This window comes from Lingula anatina, chromosome 2, assembly GCF_051362555.1.
Source record: "Lingula anatina isolate TDL-2025a chromosome 2, LinAna3.0, whole genome shotgun sequence".
Taxonomy (NCBI): Eukaryota; Metazoa; Brachiopoda; class Lingulata; order Lingulida; family Lingulidae; genus Lingula; species Lingula anatina.
Genome location: NC_141768.1, coordinates 16117727 through 16134644, shown reverse-complemented (window position 1 = coordinate 16134644; position 16918 = coordinate 16117727). Strand labels below are relative to the sequence as shown.

General features: G+C 34.6%; 2 protein-coding genes across 3 annotated transcripts; both read right to left on the bottom strand.

Annotated features, from left to right (window-relative positions):
- Positions 1-631: 631 nt before the first annotated feature.
- LOC106174228 (aconitate hydratase, mitochondrial) lies at positions 632-11530 on the bottom strand. Of its 2 annotated transcripts, none has more exons than XM_013555672.2 (22): positions 11419-11530; positions 10125-10196; positions 9831-9910; positions 9533-9599; positions 8898-8969; positions 8500-8619; positions 8130-8222; positions 7813-7882; positions 7374-7462; positions 6941-7091; positions 6689-6793; positions 6396-6490; positions 5458-5563; positions 4549-4706; positions 4023-4096; positions 3636-3820; positions 3199-3404; positions 2847-2944; positions 2512-2605; positions 2114-2246; positions 1782-1903; positions 632-1436 (listed from the first exon to the last, which is right to left on the bottom strand). In XM_013555672.2, exons 1-22 carry the CDS (start codon positions 11518-11520, stop codon positions 1302-1304), a joined length of 2427 nt encoding a protein of 808 aa, XP_013411126.2. In that variant the 5' UTR covers positions 11521-11530; the 3' UTR covers positions 632-1301. The 2 variants fall into 2 exon arrangements, with proteins under 2 accessions (XP_013411126.2, XP_013411127.2); XM_013555673.2 differs by lacking the exon at positions 5458-5563 and adding an exon at positions 5234-5339.
- A 1134-nt stretch (positions 11531-12664) lies between these two features.
- On the bottom strand, positions 12665-15106 carry LOC106174195 (glutathione peroxidase-like). Its single transcript, XM_013555629.3, has 4 exons — positions 14863-15106; positions 14545-14689; positions 14102-14245; positions 12665-13742 (listed from the first exon to the last, which is right to left on the bottom strand). Exons 1-4 carry the CDS (start codon positions 15009-15011, stop codon positions 13440-13442), a joined length of 741 nt encoding a protein of 246 aa, XP_013411083.1. The 5' UTR covers positions 15012-15106; the 3' UTR covers positions 12665-13439.
- Positions 15107-16918: the final 1812 nt, after the last annotated feature.

The window sequence follows — 16918 nt, the reverse complement described above, 5'->3', positions numbered from 1 at the left end:
CATTGATTTTTGTTCATTTAACCCAAATAAAATTGATAAGTACATCCTTGTGGGGAAGAGGGGCACTTTGTTACGAACTGCAATAAAGTTAGCTTTGACCCTTAGTGAGGAAAGTTCTGGGGGAGGAGTGGTAGCTACATACAACTGGCCTAACATTTTCAAATAAACTGGTCACTCAAACAGAAGATGACCATGTTTCACATAAGCAAAAGTGAAAGGCTCAAAAACTAGGGGTCCAATTTTGGCTGTCAATTGTTAAATTTATTCCCAGACTTGAAAAATACTGCAGGTAACTGTAATGAGTCTACCACTTACCAGGGCCACCAACTGATTTTTCACAAGATATTCACTTATATTTTACTGGTTGTTTCTTGGCATTTTTCTGGAGAAGAGTACACAATCAATCAGTAACCCTGGTAGAGGTTACTATAAGGACTGCTGTTTATTATCAGTTTGTCTCTTATAGGCATTCTCTATGAAGTAGCATGCAGGGGTTTGGGGGTTCAAAGCACCTGGGGCAGGGTATGATAAAAATTTGCCCACTATATATGTCAATATTATCATTCGCTGGTGATTCTGCATGTTGAGACAAGCACTGTACATCAACTTTTCTAGATCCACAAGACATGTATACTTCCTTATATTTTAATAGAACTGAAGAGGCCTGGAAACATTTATTCCACAATCCACAGCATGAACAGTACATAGTATATTACGTACATTGTAATCTTTTTATTTTAAAACATATGAATGAGAATGGTTGACATTCCAAGAAGTATTATTAGACAATCCACAGCATTGACAGCATATACTTATTCTTACACTGCAAATGTGAGTATATAATATTGTAATGGGTAGGTATAATGGGTGAGTAAATCCAAACTATTAGAACACTAGAAGATAATATTGATAATAATTAATACCGTTTCATTAGTGTTATTGGGAGCAAGACTCCGGAAATCTGATGAAAGCATACTCTGTGCTGTTCCAAATTACCTGTTTATATATAATATCTACAATTACAGCAAACAATGCCTCAACAATAATTTAAACACTTTAAAAACAACTTCTGTTATGTGCCAGTAACACTGATTCACCACAATAAAGATTCAAAATTTGAGCCTTTGACTTGTGATTTTCAGGTTCGCAGCTACAAGACCTTAAATATACAAGTGCATTTGAAGTTCTCTTATATTCTATTTTCATAAAAATGATGTCTATGACCATTCTGGCAAATGAAAGAATAGCAATCAACTGTGTTCAACATTATTACAGCAGTCGGAGATCTAAACTGGCAGATTTCATTGCTTCATTTCTGCCATTCTGTTGAGAGCACTTCCTGCCTTGAACCATTGAATCTGCTGTTCATTCATGGTCTGTGCCAGCTTGATGGTTTCTATGCTGCCATCTTTGTGTTTGATCTCACACCTCACATGCTGAAACAAAATAGCATGAATAGCATGAATATCCGCAATCATACTTCAAGGAGCATGAGAGTATCATCTTAAATGGTGAAGGGTCAGAATAAGAGATAATGTTTTAAAATCTTTATGCAAAGAAGATAAGTGCACTTTTCTTGTGAAATATTTTTATCAATTAAAAAATAATAAACTAAAATTGTTGTGTGTGTTTGTGTGCACGCATGTGCAACAGGAACAAAATTTTTGCACTTAAATTTAGAAGTTTGTCATATAAAGTCTTCAATTTTCAAATCAAAGTATCAATGTGTTATCATGTTTGCGTATATTTGGACTTTATCTCACTGGTTTCCTTAATATTACCTTTCCTGGTGCCAGTTCATTCAGTCCCTTGAGGGAAATCTTGTCTGCTGGGGAGATCTTGTCATAGTCAGAGGGGTTGACAAATGTCAGTGGCAAGATGCCCTGCTTCTTCAAGTTGGTCTCTGGATTTGGAAAAAGGAAACTAAGTAAATAAATCCTATTCAAGGCATTAAATCCGACGTTTTGAATTCTTTTGGTAATTTTTTTTCTAAAAGAATGTTCACATTTTCAAAAAGCTTAATCTGGCAAATGTTTCAATGAAATAAAAATAAAGAAATCATGAAACTTGAGAATAATACAGATAAAACAATTATTCTTATAAAATCCCTTACCATGAATTCTAGCAAAGCTTTTTACAATGATTGCCTTTCCACCTAGATGCCTTGGTTCCAAGGCAGCATGTTCTCGGCTGCTTCCCTCACCATAATTTTCTTCTCCTATTACAACCCATGGAAGATTATTTGCCTAAAACACACAAAAATCCAACCTAATTTATTGTATTCACCATTATAATTTCAGGGCACAAGCATAGTTATATCTTAGACCAACCTGTTATCACCACATAAGTCAAAATAATTGAACAGTAAGTCTAATATGAATTAAATAAAAGTCCAGAATAACTCTTTAAAATATTGTGTCAAATACAACCTGTTTATCAGAAAACTATTTTTACAACGTGAAGCGCATTAAACAATTTAAAACAGTTTTTTTAATCATATGAAAACCAAACCTTATACTCCCTGGCAGTGGCAGGTACAGGTCCATATTCTCCAGTCAACACACTGGCTACACTATTCATTTCCCCATTTTCAGAGTTAGTGGCCCTGAAATAGCACAATGCATACATTGTTCTGAATTTATTTTAAATGATTTCAAGTGTTCCTTTCAGATGTAAAACAACCAAAAACAGTACCCTTTCACTGTACAGACTGATTACACGAAATTCAGTGGAACAGACATAAAAGGCTTATCAGACACTGTATCTGTTCATCACCTAGTTGTTGCATACAACTCTCAAAATGTGAAATTATTTTTTCTAAACACTGGAAAAATAGTTGAATTTACCCAATCATAAAGTTGTTTGAGATGTTATCCAAGTGACCTCTGTACTTCAGCCAAGGTCCAGCTGGACTGATGTGGTCAGTTGTACACTTGCCTTTCACCTAAATAAAAACAAAAACTTAATATTTGGATATTTTTTATGTCATCATATACAAAAGCCATCTAATACTAAATTTAATAATATTTATACCAACATACCACAAACATCATTATTTTTTTTTTTGAAAGTTTTAATAAAATATTCAGAATTGATTTTAAGTGACAACAGTGATTTCTTAAATTCAACTGCTAAAAACCTTTAAGTAATTTTATCGATTTGATGAGTGATAAAAATAGTGTCAGATGCAAGTATAACCTTTAGTAAGACAACCAAGTCATCCAAATCTTTCCCATCCCACTTATTGAACGGTGTGAGGAGCTGTAGCCTGTTGCTGGTTGGACTAACATCTACCGAGACTCCCGATGCATCACTTGGGGGGGCTTGGTATGTGTCCTGGCCTGGATCAAACCCACGGGATGGCAGCTCATCACCAGTGGGACATTCAAACTTGAACTTCTCACCTAGAAATTAATTAACATACACACCCTGTTGATCTTATATCATCTAAAAACAATTTCATTTCAAAAGGTTAAATTCTCAAACGTTTGTTATTCATAGAAATCATTCAGCAAAATTCGGTGCTTAATATTAACATACAACATGACTTCCAAATATGTTGAATTGTAAATCACTAAATGAACTAAAAAATCACCCTGAAAAGTGATGATCAGATATGCTTTTTCACAACTCACCATTTGCTCCTTCCAGTTCATCAGTGACAGGGTTAAAATCCAGACTTCCACCAAACACCATGGCTGTCACCAACTCTGGTGATGTCACAAAGGCATGGGTCTCTGGGTTGCCATCATTACGACCAGTGAAGTTCCTGTTGTATGATGTAACAATGGTGTTCTTCTGTCCTTTTTTCATATCAGTTCTATAAGTAAAATTAACATTTAAAAAAATAGCATGTTCAACAAACAAATCAAATCTTTATGCCAATTCTTCAATCACTTTTCTCCAGGAAATGAAATCTTAATAATGGTCAAATTTACAATAGTTTAGTTGTTAGGGAAGTACCATATGAAAATGCCAGTCTTAATACCCATTAAGTATTTCACGAGATGTGAGCCTCATACCTGTTCCACTGTCCTATACAGGGACCACAGGCATTAGCCAATACTATGCCTCCAACTTCACGCAGCACTGCAGCCTAAACAAAAGTAACACTGAAATTTACTTCAGCTACTGTCTCCATTATTTTTGTATAATTTTTTAAAATGTTTTTTGGTAATTTCAAATATGAAGCAACTTCCTCTTATTTGTTAAACCAAATTTGATATAATTCTAGTTAATTTAATTTGTAAGAAATAAGGGTTATCATTTTCATTTCCCTTTTACGCTTCCTACCTTCTAAAACTATACAAGTGACGTCAATCTTTTTTGAATGTCCATTTCAAATATTCATATTATATTCTAAGAAGCAAACAATAAAATAGAACAATGACTACATTTTTTGCTATCACAATAGCACAAAAATTCCACAGTTTCATCTCCATAAAGAGACTTCCTTTATGGCTACATGAACAGACACAACACTGTCTATGTAATCATGTTATGGTCTTAATTCCTTTTTGCCACATGTCTAGTACGTAGTCTACACACCTGGCCATCTCTCTCAATGGTTGCTCTGATCTGTTCTGAGCCTGGAGTGATGGTGAACTTGGACTTGGCTTTTAAACCATGCTTCAGTGCCTGCCTGGCTAAACTGGCTGCTCTACTCATGTCCTCATAACTACTGTTAGTACAGCTGCCAATCAATCCTGGGGGAGAGATTTTATTTTCACAATACCCAATTACTACAGGAAAACAATGATATTCAAGGGGCAATATGAATAACATATTATATTCTATAGACCATAGCACATGATCAAGTAATCAATTCCTATCCTATCAGTAAGCACTCAAATAATACAATATTACATCTAGAAATATGCATCTAAGCTACAAAAAAATAAGTCTATTTAACTCTGCAAAGCAAAGAAAAAAAGTCACAGAGCATAAAATTAAGCTGAATTTCCATTCAGACCATTTTTCCTAACATCCAATTACATATTTCAGGATGAGTGTTATATCAAACCATTATCTGGTGAATTAACAGTGTAGTGATCCATATTGCCGTTAATTTTTGTCTACAAACAGTAATGATATGATAATTGGTTTATACTTATGACAAAACAATTTTATGACCCCATCACATTACTGAAGATAATACTAATCATGTACCAAGTAAAAAGACAGCCCATCACCTGCTGTAAAATAAAGAATTTTTCCTGACAGCAAAACTCACCCACTTCAATTTTCAAAGGCCATCCTTTTTCTTTAGCCCTCTTGCCAAGTTTACTAATTGGGTGTGCAAGATCAGGTGTCATTGGTCCATTTATGTGTGGCTCCAACTGTAGAAAGAGCATGCTGTATCATACCAAAAACCCAGACACAGTGATCTAGGCCACACTGACCCAGATACATATCTACATCATCAATAACACTCACAAACTAAATACATTAACTTACCCACAGAAAGCTCCACAGGCCAGCCATTCTCTTTAGCCCGTTTTCCAAGTAGGGAAATAGGATGAGCAAGATCAGGGGTAAAAGGCCCATTGACATGAGGCTCTAACTGAAAGCATATACAGGTTGCAATGCAAGCAGCAGGAAAAAAATCTTGATACCCATTCTAGAATGTCTACCACCAATGATTTGACATAAAATTACTTCCATGCTCTGCAGGGCTCAACATATTTAAATCTGTAATTGCATAAATAAAATGACCAAACAGAGTTGATGATCATGTTATGATTCAACTGAAACTTATGAACAAAAATGTAAAATGTTGAGCCCTGCATTGTTCAATCGTAAAAAAATTATATTTGTCTGTTTAATAACCTTCACCACATGTGAATGTCATGTCTACTGTAAAAATGCTGGTGTGGGGTTATGTTAGCCAAGTGAATGTGCAGCTCTTAAATAAACTGTGACGGTGAATATTGTATTAAAGAATGAAAAAAATATTAGGATAAAAACACACTTAATACAGATGAAATGATACCAAAAAGGAGAAAAAACATACCATTCTTTAAATTTTTTAAAAAGTTTTTTATATTTGTTCTGTATTTTTGTATCATATGTGGGTTAGGATTCGAGAAATCTATTGCTTTTTTACAAACCAAAACCATCTAGTCTTGTTGAAAATGTGAAGAAAGTTTCATGTGGTTTATACAGTAAAATGTAAGCATGATCATTAAAGTGACCAAGCCCCCAAGCTTCCTCCACCAAAGCAACGTTTTTCTAAGGTGCAGCATTAATATCACTTACTACAACTAAATTCACAACCATTACTAAAGACCATAAATACACGTGTACAAAAATAAATAGAATGGTGACCAAAAACAAAAACACAGAAAAGTAATAGGTAATTATATATTAGTCTATACAGAATTTCTTAATCTTACTTCATCCAAATTAATTTCAATGATTCTATCATATTCACAACCAGAGTCAGCTGAGAGCAAGACATCTTTGTATTCATCAGCAAGGTTGGCAATTCCTGAAATTAAATTTAACAAATTAAGACAGAAGAGGCATAATCTATCAAGGTAAATATAACATTATATTCTTAAATATTCAACAATATACCTAATATCTGGATGGGTGTCCACACTTTTGTTTCTTATCCTATAGTGATTTTAACAGAACACAAAACTATGTAACTAAAACCATCCAAATACATGTCAACTATACCTACCTCCTCTATTTGTTGCTTTAAGGTAATTCCTCATGCTGTGTCCATATGGGAATACGGAGGTGGTAGCACCTATCTCAGCACCCATGTTACAAATAGTGCCCATTCCTAAAGGTTATAGATAGAAATTAGATGAGCACTTAATTTCTTCCTTCAGTTTCATCTTTCGCTTATTCTAAAAATTAATCCTTGCAAATTTTGATATTAAAAATTCATAGCCAGCAGAATAATTACAGATTAGTCACTAGAATATACCTGTGCAAGATATGGAATCCACCCCAGGTCCATAATACTCAACAATGGCTCCAGTGCCTCCCTTCACTGTCAGGATATCAGCTACTTTCAGGATGACATCTTTTGGTGAAGTCCAGTCCTTCAGTTTTCCAGTCAGGTGAACACCAATTACCTAAAATTTGATCATTTTAAATTTAATGGTTATGAGAAATTAAATAACACATTTATCTATGAAAGTGTATGTAGCACAAAATAAGACTGTTTTACAAGTAGATAATTGCTGATAGCAATGAATATGGGGTGATGATTTAAAAAATTGAATTCAAAACAGAGTTTGTGATTTTACTATTTGAACTGAAAAAAGTACTGGTCAGTTAAGTGGTTAAGATACATTATTCTCAGAGAGAGAACTCAGTAAGTGTCAAATGTCTGTTATCACACAAACTGCCCTCACCTGTGGACATTTCAGTTCCCATGGTATGTTGGCCATGACATCCACAGCGTCTGCGCCACCTACACCGATACATAAACCTCCAAGTCCACCTGGAAAGCAAGCATAAACTCTGTCCTATTGTTACATCCGTGCCAAAAAGCAACAGCTTCTGGGGTTACACTACCAGAGCTTTTGGTTTAGAGATATTAGCAACTCTAACCAATGGCATGATAAAATTGTAAATTATCAAATGTCTTTGATTTTTTAAGCCAAGGTAAGCCATCACAAGCAATTCTAGCATTTTCCCTACTGTATAAAGACTGTCAAAGAATGAATAAAAACATTTAACCTAAGCTAATATCGAGGCTTGTTAACTTGTTTTAACGTCATTATAAAATCAAGTTGTTTACACAAAATTACAATGTTAATATTCCTTTGCAGTGAACATTATTACACTGACCTCCATTTGGGGTATGACTATCAGTGCCAATTAGCAGAATTCCAGGAAACGCATAATTCTCAAGCACAATCTGAAATGGCAGAAAATAAACATCAGTATTTGTAACATTATCAATAGGATAAAACTCACCTAACAAAAAATATATTTATTAATGTAATTTTTTGTTTGTTACATTCTGATAAACGTAGCTGCACCATCTTACAAATTGACATAGGTTTGACAACAGTTCAACAACTTTTTGTACAGCAAAGGAACAACAGATGTAAAATATCATGTTGAATTTAAGACACAATTTTCAAACTTCAACATATACATACCTGATGAATTATTCCACTTCCTGGCTGCCAAAATCCCACACCATACTTGGCTCCAGCCGTACTCAGGAAGTTGTACACTTCTTTGTTAATATCCTATAACAAAGAGAAATAATGAGCACTACTGAATAACAAGAATATAATTGTTTGTGACAATTTACCAGCCATACAAATTAAAAAGATATATTTCTGGGGATTGCCTGAACAAAATACATCTTTTGATATCGGTGAAAGCATGCTCACCTACTTACTTTCACACAATGTTTATTCTATATCATAGTTACTGAAACCTCGATGAGGACAGAAAATTAACTGTTATTATTGCAAGCCACATTTCTACTCCTTTTATATATTATCAAATTTAACCTTGTACCTTAGCTTTGGCCAAGTCTTTGTCACCACCCACTTCTGCCTCAATCAAGTGGTCACAATGAATTGTAGAGGGAACAGCTACTTTTGGAAGTCCACTGGAGATGAACTGCAACATGGCCATCTAGACAAAAAGAAAATAATTAGTGAATTACACACACACACACACACTCACACACACACACACACACACACACACACACACACACACACACACACACACACACACACACACACACACACACACACCATTAAAATCCACTGAAGCTTAGTAAGACAGTACCAACCTCATTGGCAAGATTTAAATGGCTCTATTTGAATTAAAAAGTAATGCTTTAGTAAAAAATGGAATATGTTGAGAAATGTTGCTGTTCCAGATAAAACAAAATGCCAACAGTATACCTGGGCTGTGGCATCTTGCATAGCAACTCTATCAGGACGGAGGCGCAGGTAGCTTTCTCCACGGACAATTTCCTGAAATCGTGAAGAAGAAAGCTTAGTTAATCTTACGCATCACCTGATGTTTGTTAAGAATTTCATTTTTTAGTCTCAAAAGCCACAACTTTTTATTTATCAAGCAGTATTAAGAATACTTTAGTTTTTCAAAACATATCCATGCCTGTAAACCTCACATTTAGAAACTGTATGTTATTTATCTTTTTTTCCAAAAAACTATAACCTTATTTAGAAAAAGAAAAAGTCCTAATAATACAGTAATATTAGAAATTATAAAATTAAGAAAAATAATTGTAATTATATGTTACTAGTCCTCCAAAATTCATGTATTTTATCTTTTCAAAATAAAATACAAGCACTAACAATCTATATCATTCATACATACAACCCAAGACTAGATTCTATTCTTAGGAAGCACTTAATACTAATACTCAAATATTCATTTACTAGTCTGAAATAGGTTTTTTTATACTGTTTAAAAGACAGTTTTTTCTTATTTTTGGTATTTTCCGATCACTATTTTCTAATGGGTATAATATTTTTTATTATTTTTTATAAGTTTTTTTTTTTGCCATACTTACACATTCTGCTGGTTCATCTAAATGACTGTACAGAACTTTTTCTGACAGAGTGAGTGGTCGGTTTAACCTGAATTTATCAAAATTGGTTACAGTAATTTTTTTTTAAACCTATCAATTTATTCTTTATTCTGGACAAAAACATGCTAAAATGCATTAATTGGAATGATACTTATTATTATACAAAAAAATTTAAGTCCTAAGAGGAAATTCTTTATTCTAAAAAATGTTGAAATGTATAAATGGAAACACAGACAGACAATATGAAAATATTAATTCAACGTACAAGCTCATAACTTACCTTCTTTTCACAATGTCTAAGTTTTGTGCTAGTTTTTCATAGTTCACATAATGATCACCATCAAACCTGCTCATAGGCACCTATGATAAAAGGATTCAAGTATTATTTTACTATCTACAATAGAGTTAAAGACCAATTTCCATTTGAAATACAAGTCTGTTACTGCAAAACCTGCAGTAAAATAAATCAACGTTACAATTATGCCATTAACTTTAAAACAACCACCTTTCCAAACAATATTTGTTTCCTGACATATTTAAACCCAAAAAATGTTTTATTTATATTTAAACACACCTTGGCTGCAAAAAATGCAGATGATCCATGGATATGTCGCACCTGTGCTATGAAACTAACATGCTGAAGCCCCTGGAAATAGTAACAAAAAACTTTCTTTCAAAGTGTAAACCTTACATGTAAAATGCAAAATAATATGTCACCCATGAAGACAAAATGAAACAAGTACTTTCAAAATCTAAAGGCCCTGTTGTTTAAGTATATGAGGATTGTTCATATTTCATCATTTTGTGAAAAAGTGAAAAAATGTCACACTATTTACATGACATGAGCAATATACTGTTGACTTTGGAATTTTATTATATATATATATATAAAATATTTCTCTTCAATTTCAATTTTAATGTGAGATACAATAATAAACTTGAAAATAAAAAAATCACACACACATAGCATACATCAAAGACTGGTAAAGAAAAAGAAGAAAATCAGTTGTTAAGATATTATTTACTAACAGTATGTAGCGAACTGAAATGCTGTTCTGGTGAAATAGTGCACACCAATTTTATCCCAGGATGTCTTATCAAGGCCACATATATACATTTGTGTACAAATGATAAGGATAACGAAGATGAAGCAGTGCTTGACATGATTACGCATTCACTTGCATGTGTAACTTTTCATCTTCACTAGCAGTAAAACATATAAATACTTCTTACAGAGTAAAGAATTATAGCTATCTGAAACTATATGATCGCATATGAGGGCCATATTTGACCATATTGATCCTTGAACTAGTTAGTCCCCTATGCTGAATGGGGCCTAAGACAAACTGCACTCCTTCCTTTGGGTTTTTTGTTTATCTCACAAATAGATTGTAATCTCTACACACTTTTAGAACTTGGTGAAATGAGACGAATTCCAAATATACTCGCAAACCCAAACTATTGAGCAACAATGAAATCTAACAGTAATGTCCTAAGGATAGTTCACATGGCCTGCATGCATTACTGACAGATGGGGCAGAAACATTCATCAAAATGACAAACAATAAGTGGTTACTTATCACATACTCTACATAAAAACTTACTCAAAGCTTGGTAAGAATGGTTTTCATGGTGACTTAGTTACCATTACGTTAAACTTTATGTCAATCTAGCTAATAAAACTGCTTTGACCGGCGGAAAATTGTGGATAAGCCGTTTGATCGGAGTGGGTTACTCAATCTGCATTTAAGCGTGATTCTGGGTCAATGGCGTTGTGATACGAAAACTCTATTTTATACAGTGATATCACAAGATACACATATATGCCATAAACACAAATTTTCTAGAAAAAATTATCTTAAATTTACCTTCGTCAAGGACGATCTCAAAAAGTACGCCATCCTCGGCTGCTCTACTAGCTTGACGTCACAACAACTTTTTACCTCCTTTTGCAAAAGATTGATTAACATTCGTGTTGTTGATTAACCAAAGTTAGGCCGGGGCATAGTTAGGATTTCGAAGAGTATCATATATTTCCAGAACATAATTTTCCCCATAAACAGATGCAAAGTTTCTCGAAAATGGATCTTCTACTGATCCAAGACAGCGTATGTGACTGGCGTGACAGCTCTGACGCAAAAATTAATGTCCTCCACAACCTCAGTCCTGTTTCAGATATTTTTTTCTACCCATTTTAATTACTTAATCTTTTTCGGGACGATGAAGCCCCAATCTTATTAAGAATGATAATTCTGTATCTCCATAACTAAACAATAGCACGAGAAGTGGTGCATAAGCGCTTTGATTTTCAGTTTTTCTAGATATAGTTTTGACATTGGTTTGAATTCAAGACTATTATATCTGTATGTCGCAATCCAAACATCTTCAATGCATGTTGTTTGCTGTAGATAGGCTAATGGTCAATTATAGGCAGTCTATGTGACTGGCGTGACATCCTGACGCAAAAATCAATGTCCTCCACAACCTCAGTCCTGTTTTTTTTTTTTTTTTTTTTTTCATCTTTTTTCGGGATGATGGCGTCCGAATCAAATTAAGGGGATAGGCCTACTGTAACTGTGTATCTCCGTAACAAAACAAACGTTTCGTGTACTTTGATTTTTTTTCTAGTTTTGACGTCGGTTTGAATTCAAGACTATTATGTAGGACCCAAAGCATCTGAATTGCATGTCGTTTGCTGTAGCTAATGATCAACTGAACACGTCTTGTGCAGCGTGGATGGATGTGGAAAATATACAGCTTCATTTTAAATGGTGAAGATTACGACTGCGAGGTTGAGAATGTTGTGATTGAATCGAGTTGTGCATATTGTTTTTAATTAATATTCCTATCTTTTGGAACTTTCAAATAAAATAATATCCTTTTCCTTAAAATTTTGAATTCATATAACAAATTGATGTTAAAAATTGTTATCATTATCTTGTGATCTATTATACTTGTTTAAGACTTTCTTTCATTCAAAATTCGGATAAAAAATATGTAAGATATGGGAGAAAAACGTAGGCCTAATTAACCAATCATTTTTAAAAATCACCTTTTGTGCTATGCATATCATAGGCCTATTTAGACTTTACTACAAAAAAATAGAACAACAAATTTTTATGCTTCACATATGCTATTTTATTTAATAATTGACATAAATAAAGAAAGAAGAAACAGTGGTCGCTGATCTCCATTGAGACGAGATAGAATGCACTGAATATCACGAAAATGGTGATCATTATCGGACCGAACCTCCTACTGGTTTAGTAGTTGACGGCTCGGTCTTCATATGGCAGCCAAAGTTTCTAGCTTTCAAGAGAATGCATTGGTACACATAAAAAGTCACGAATTTACACTATTACAAAGTTAATGGATTCATTACGCTCCTGAACATGTAGCATGAAGATAAAATACATTGCAAGTAACCAACTGTAAGATGACATTTCGCACCTGTCCCATGAAATCCGCTTGGGCAAAGGGAGCAAAGTCCGAACATAGTATTAAAATTTACAAGTTTAGGCTAATTTATTCAAAACGCAACACTTTCTTCTTTTTGATGCAAAATAATAAATAAAAAAATAAAGACAGAAATGAGGGATCCACACCTTTCCTTAAGATACTATTTATTTTTTTATATTTTATTCTATTTTATATTCACGCCGAGTTCTAGGTTTTCAATTATCAGTTTTTATCACCGGGGTAGGCGTCTTCTACTATGTAAGTGTTTCAGTTAGAATAGGGATGCAAAATTATTTCCGGACAATGTGAGAGTTTCGTTGTATAGGTTATTATTGCTCACCATTGCTGGGCAACAAGTCTTCTATAACCCGATGATAGATAACGTCATCCCGAACGGAAGTCGACCCTTAATATTGACTCAGCGTTCATTTTAATGAATCTTCAGACATATAGTTTGTACCAGACTGCAGTATGCCTTTTGCATTGTCTTTCCATTACTGGATGCTTGATCTCGTATCTCCATACGACCATTTCTCATATCTAGGGCTTCCTCTAGTGTCGAGATAAATTCTGCGTTGTCAGGATTTGTGCGAGGGTGGAAACGCTTTAAAGGAAAACCGCGGTGGTCCACGAGGAATTTTTCAAAGTTCCAACGTATGTCCTGGCTTCTTTTAGGTTGGTAAAAAAGCTTGTCGTCTGTCGCAAAATCTTCCACTGTGCTGTCACATCGAGTCTAAAAAAAGCAATCCAAAATATCAAGTTAATGGTTGCATGCACGGTTAAAAATGTAATCTGCTTCCGTTTTCCTCCGCAAATCTGTACCAAGTAATATGTAAACCATATTTACATCCGCCCTCCCCCTTTAACACAAAATAATCTATTGAAAAATGGGATAAATTAGGCATAATACAGTACAAAGTATAGAAAACAAGCTTCTTTGGGTCTCAGGGAGTATTTTCTCTTCTTTTTTTCTTTGCAGGACTGGGTTCTTAACAAACCACTTTGTTTCAGAAGATGTTGTCCAAAAATCCTTTCTTCCAATAACATCCACTATTTGATTTCTCAATTTGGGCACGTGTTATGCATATTTACCTTTAGATATGTGTACAGGGGATTTTCGTTTATTCCATTAACTTCAGTTTTCGTAAACATCTGGAAATTTGGAGTAAAGCCATGCCCAGGCCGCACTTCTTTGATTCCGTTCCAGATTTCTGTCGCGTTCCTACCAGGTTCTTGCTACAACAAATAAACCATACTTGTGAAATATGATGCTTACAATTTCCAAGTATAGTATTTTTCCATTTAATTCATGTTTAATAGAGAATGGCTCTCTAGCACAAAATACATTTGATACTTGAAACTTACATGTAGCATAACTGCCAACATAACAGCGGTCGGTATACGTATTTCATAAACACAAGCGCTTTGAATTCATTGTAATTTAAGGCAATAAATGTGATTTTCAGGAAATTTGATTGAAGGATTTTGTGGAGAAAAAAATAAACACAAATTAATTTTTCTTCTAAAAAAATTACCATTCCAAACTGGTTACACGGGAAGGCGAGTACAGTTAGTCCCAGAGGGCTGTATTTGGTTTGTAGTGCATTCAAACCGTGATACTGTGATGTCAAACCTCAGTAGGTAGCCACATTGACGATCAACAACACATTCCCACGGTACCTGAAGAAAATTTTAACGTTTTTTTTAAAAAGCGCATGAGGTTGAAAGAACTGGACCACAACTACCAGCCTAAAAAACTCTTTAAGGAGCATTAGTTTGAACGTTTTGAAAAGGCGAAAGAGAGAGAGAGAGAGAAACAATGAGAGAGAGAGAGAGTCAGCCTACTTCTTCACCTGGACAATGAAATCTCCTCTCCTGTCAACAGACTATTTTGCTTGAAAGCATATACAGTTTTGTCATCCTTACGACGACACAACTTCGGCGGCGACACAGCCCACACCCCAACTACTGCCGCTAGAAGCAGTAGCAGCGACGTCTCCATCCCCAATAGTTCGACTTGTGCTCTCCGCTACACTCTGCAAAATCTCGTTTAAAAGTACAGTTTCAGTACAAACTAGGATTATTTGTGGGAAGACGAAAACTGTTGGTTGATTGGATGGGGTTTATTATGAAACTTACTAGCAACAGATTCCACAACCCTTTTTTTTCGCATCGCATTGTTGCACGTGACGATGCCCTGATTTCAAAATCAGCAAGCAATGCGTCTTAACAAGAACCAGTAGGCCCTATTACTGTGTACAAGTAACAGCATCTTTACTCATAATAGGCAAAAAAAAAAAAAAAATTGTGCAGTGCTCCTTCAACAGAAATTAGACATGGCAAGAGAAAATGCAAAACAGCGTGACAAAATGAACAACCGTTTATTATAACTGTTGATACTTTTTGTAACTGTTTCCAGAACTCCTCCACGGGAGGCCCTCGCACTTTCATGTGGAAATTGCAACTGGAGCTACTTTATTGACATAACTTCAAAGAACACTGGAAACTACCTCTCTACTTTTATGCAGCGGAGAAACTACAATTAACACAGTTTTTCCGCTTCGAGACTACATGATATATAGTTTCAGTTACTTGATATATAGTTTCAGTTACTTGACCTTGCACATTATCAAAGAGCACAGCTAAGGACTACAGCTGAACACATTTTAACCTCCAGACCCAAACGTCGATTTTAATAATTCTAAAAGCTAAAAATGATACCAGGCTTTTCATATTTTTCCATATACGTGTTTAAGTGTGTTTAATATGTACCCTCTGTTCTCAGGATACTCTCCGGTGGGCCCTCAAATGCAAAACGTGACAGAACCGACCAATTTTTTTTTTTTTTTTTGGTGTTTTGGAGGGAAAACGGTGACTATGATTCGGTTAGTCAAAATTCTCATTTCAAGAGGGGAATATTAGTATGATTTTTTTCAGAAACCGAAGATTGGGGGGGGGGGGGGGGGGGGTTATAACCCCTCTGACTCCTCCCTAAATCCGCTACAGATTAATCCACCAACCTGACTTTCAAACGCTTCCAGAAGCCCGACATTGATCCAACATCATCCTTACCATCAAATTTCAATTAACACTCGCTTGTTATAATCCGATGGTTTAACTTCAAGCCGAGGTCTATCGCTGCACATCGCAATTTTTAACTGCAAATTAATACACATAGCTTTGGTGTGGGCTTTAGCGATCAATGGCTTTTCAAATTACCCTTACTGGTGTATTGCATTTTCACTCGCAGTCCTTTAAAAGATTGATTTGGGATGTAATACATGTACATGTATGTATAATGTAATGATTATGTGAAGTTTCCGTTTTTAGATATCATAGCATCTACGTTAAATAATTGGCTAATTTTCACCATCCAAACTTTTAAACGTGTATTTATATATATATTAATTTGTTTGTTTATTTATTTGTTTATTTATTTATTATGACCACTGGGTGAACTTTTTATCTTGCCTCTGCATGTTAATCTGAGTACCAAAATTTTTAATCCTTTCTGCGTCAGCACTATGAACATGGTCTTTGTCTATTTTGTATTTCTGATTACAACAATAAATGTACACGTGAACAATGTATTTTTTCGTGTTACGTAGTAGAAGACGCCTACCCCGGTGATAAAAACTGATGAATGAAAACCCAGAACTCGGCGTGAATATAAAATAGAATAATGCGGATTCCTCCTTTCTGTCTTTATCTTTTTATTTATTATTTTGCATCAAAAAGAAGAAAGTGTTGCGTTTTGAATAAATTCGCCTAAACTTTTAAATTTTAAGACTATGTTCGGACTTTGCTCCCTTTGCCTATGCGGATTTCAAGATACAGGTGCGAACTGTCATCTCACAGTTGGTTACTTGCAATGTATTCTATCTTCATGCTACATGTTCAGGAGCGTAA

Bases quoted from the DNA above. Each gene is read 5' to 3' on its own strand.
- LOC106174228 (XM_013555672.2), bottom strand. From the start codon at position 11,520: ATGTTAATCAATCTTTTGCAAAAGGAGGTAAAAAGTTGTTGTGACGTC. The intron at 8,620-8,897 runs GTATACTGTTGG...CTTTTTGTCTAG, and splicing joins TGCAAGATGCCACAGCCCAG to ATGGCCATGTTGCAGTTCAT. The intron at 2,606-2,846 runs GTAAATTCAACT...GTGCTATTTCAG, and splicing joins TCAAACAACTTTATGATTGG to GGCCACTAACTCTGAAAATG.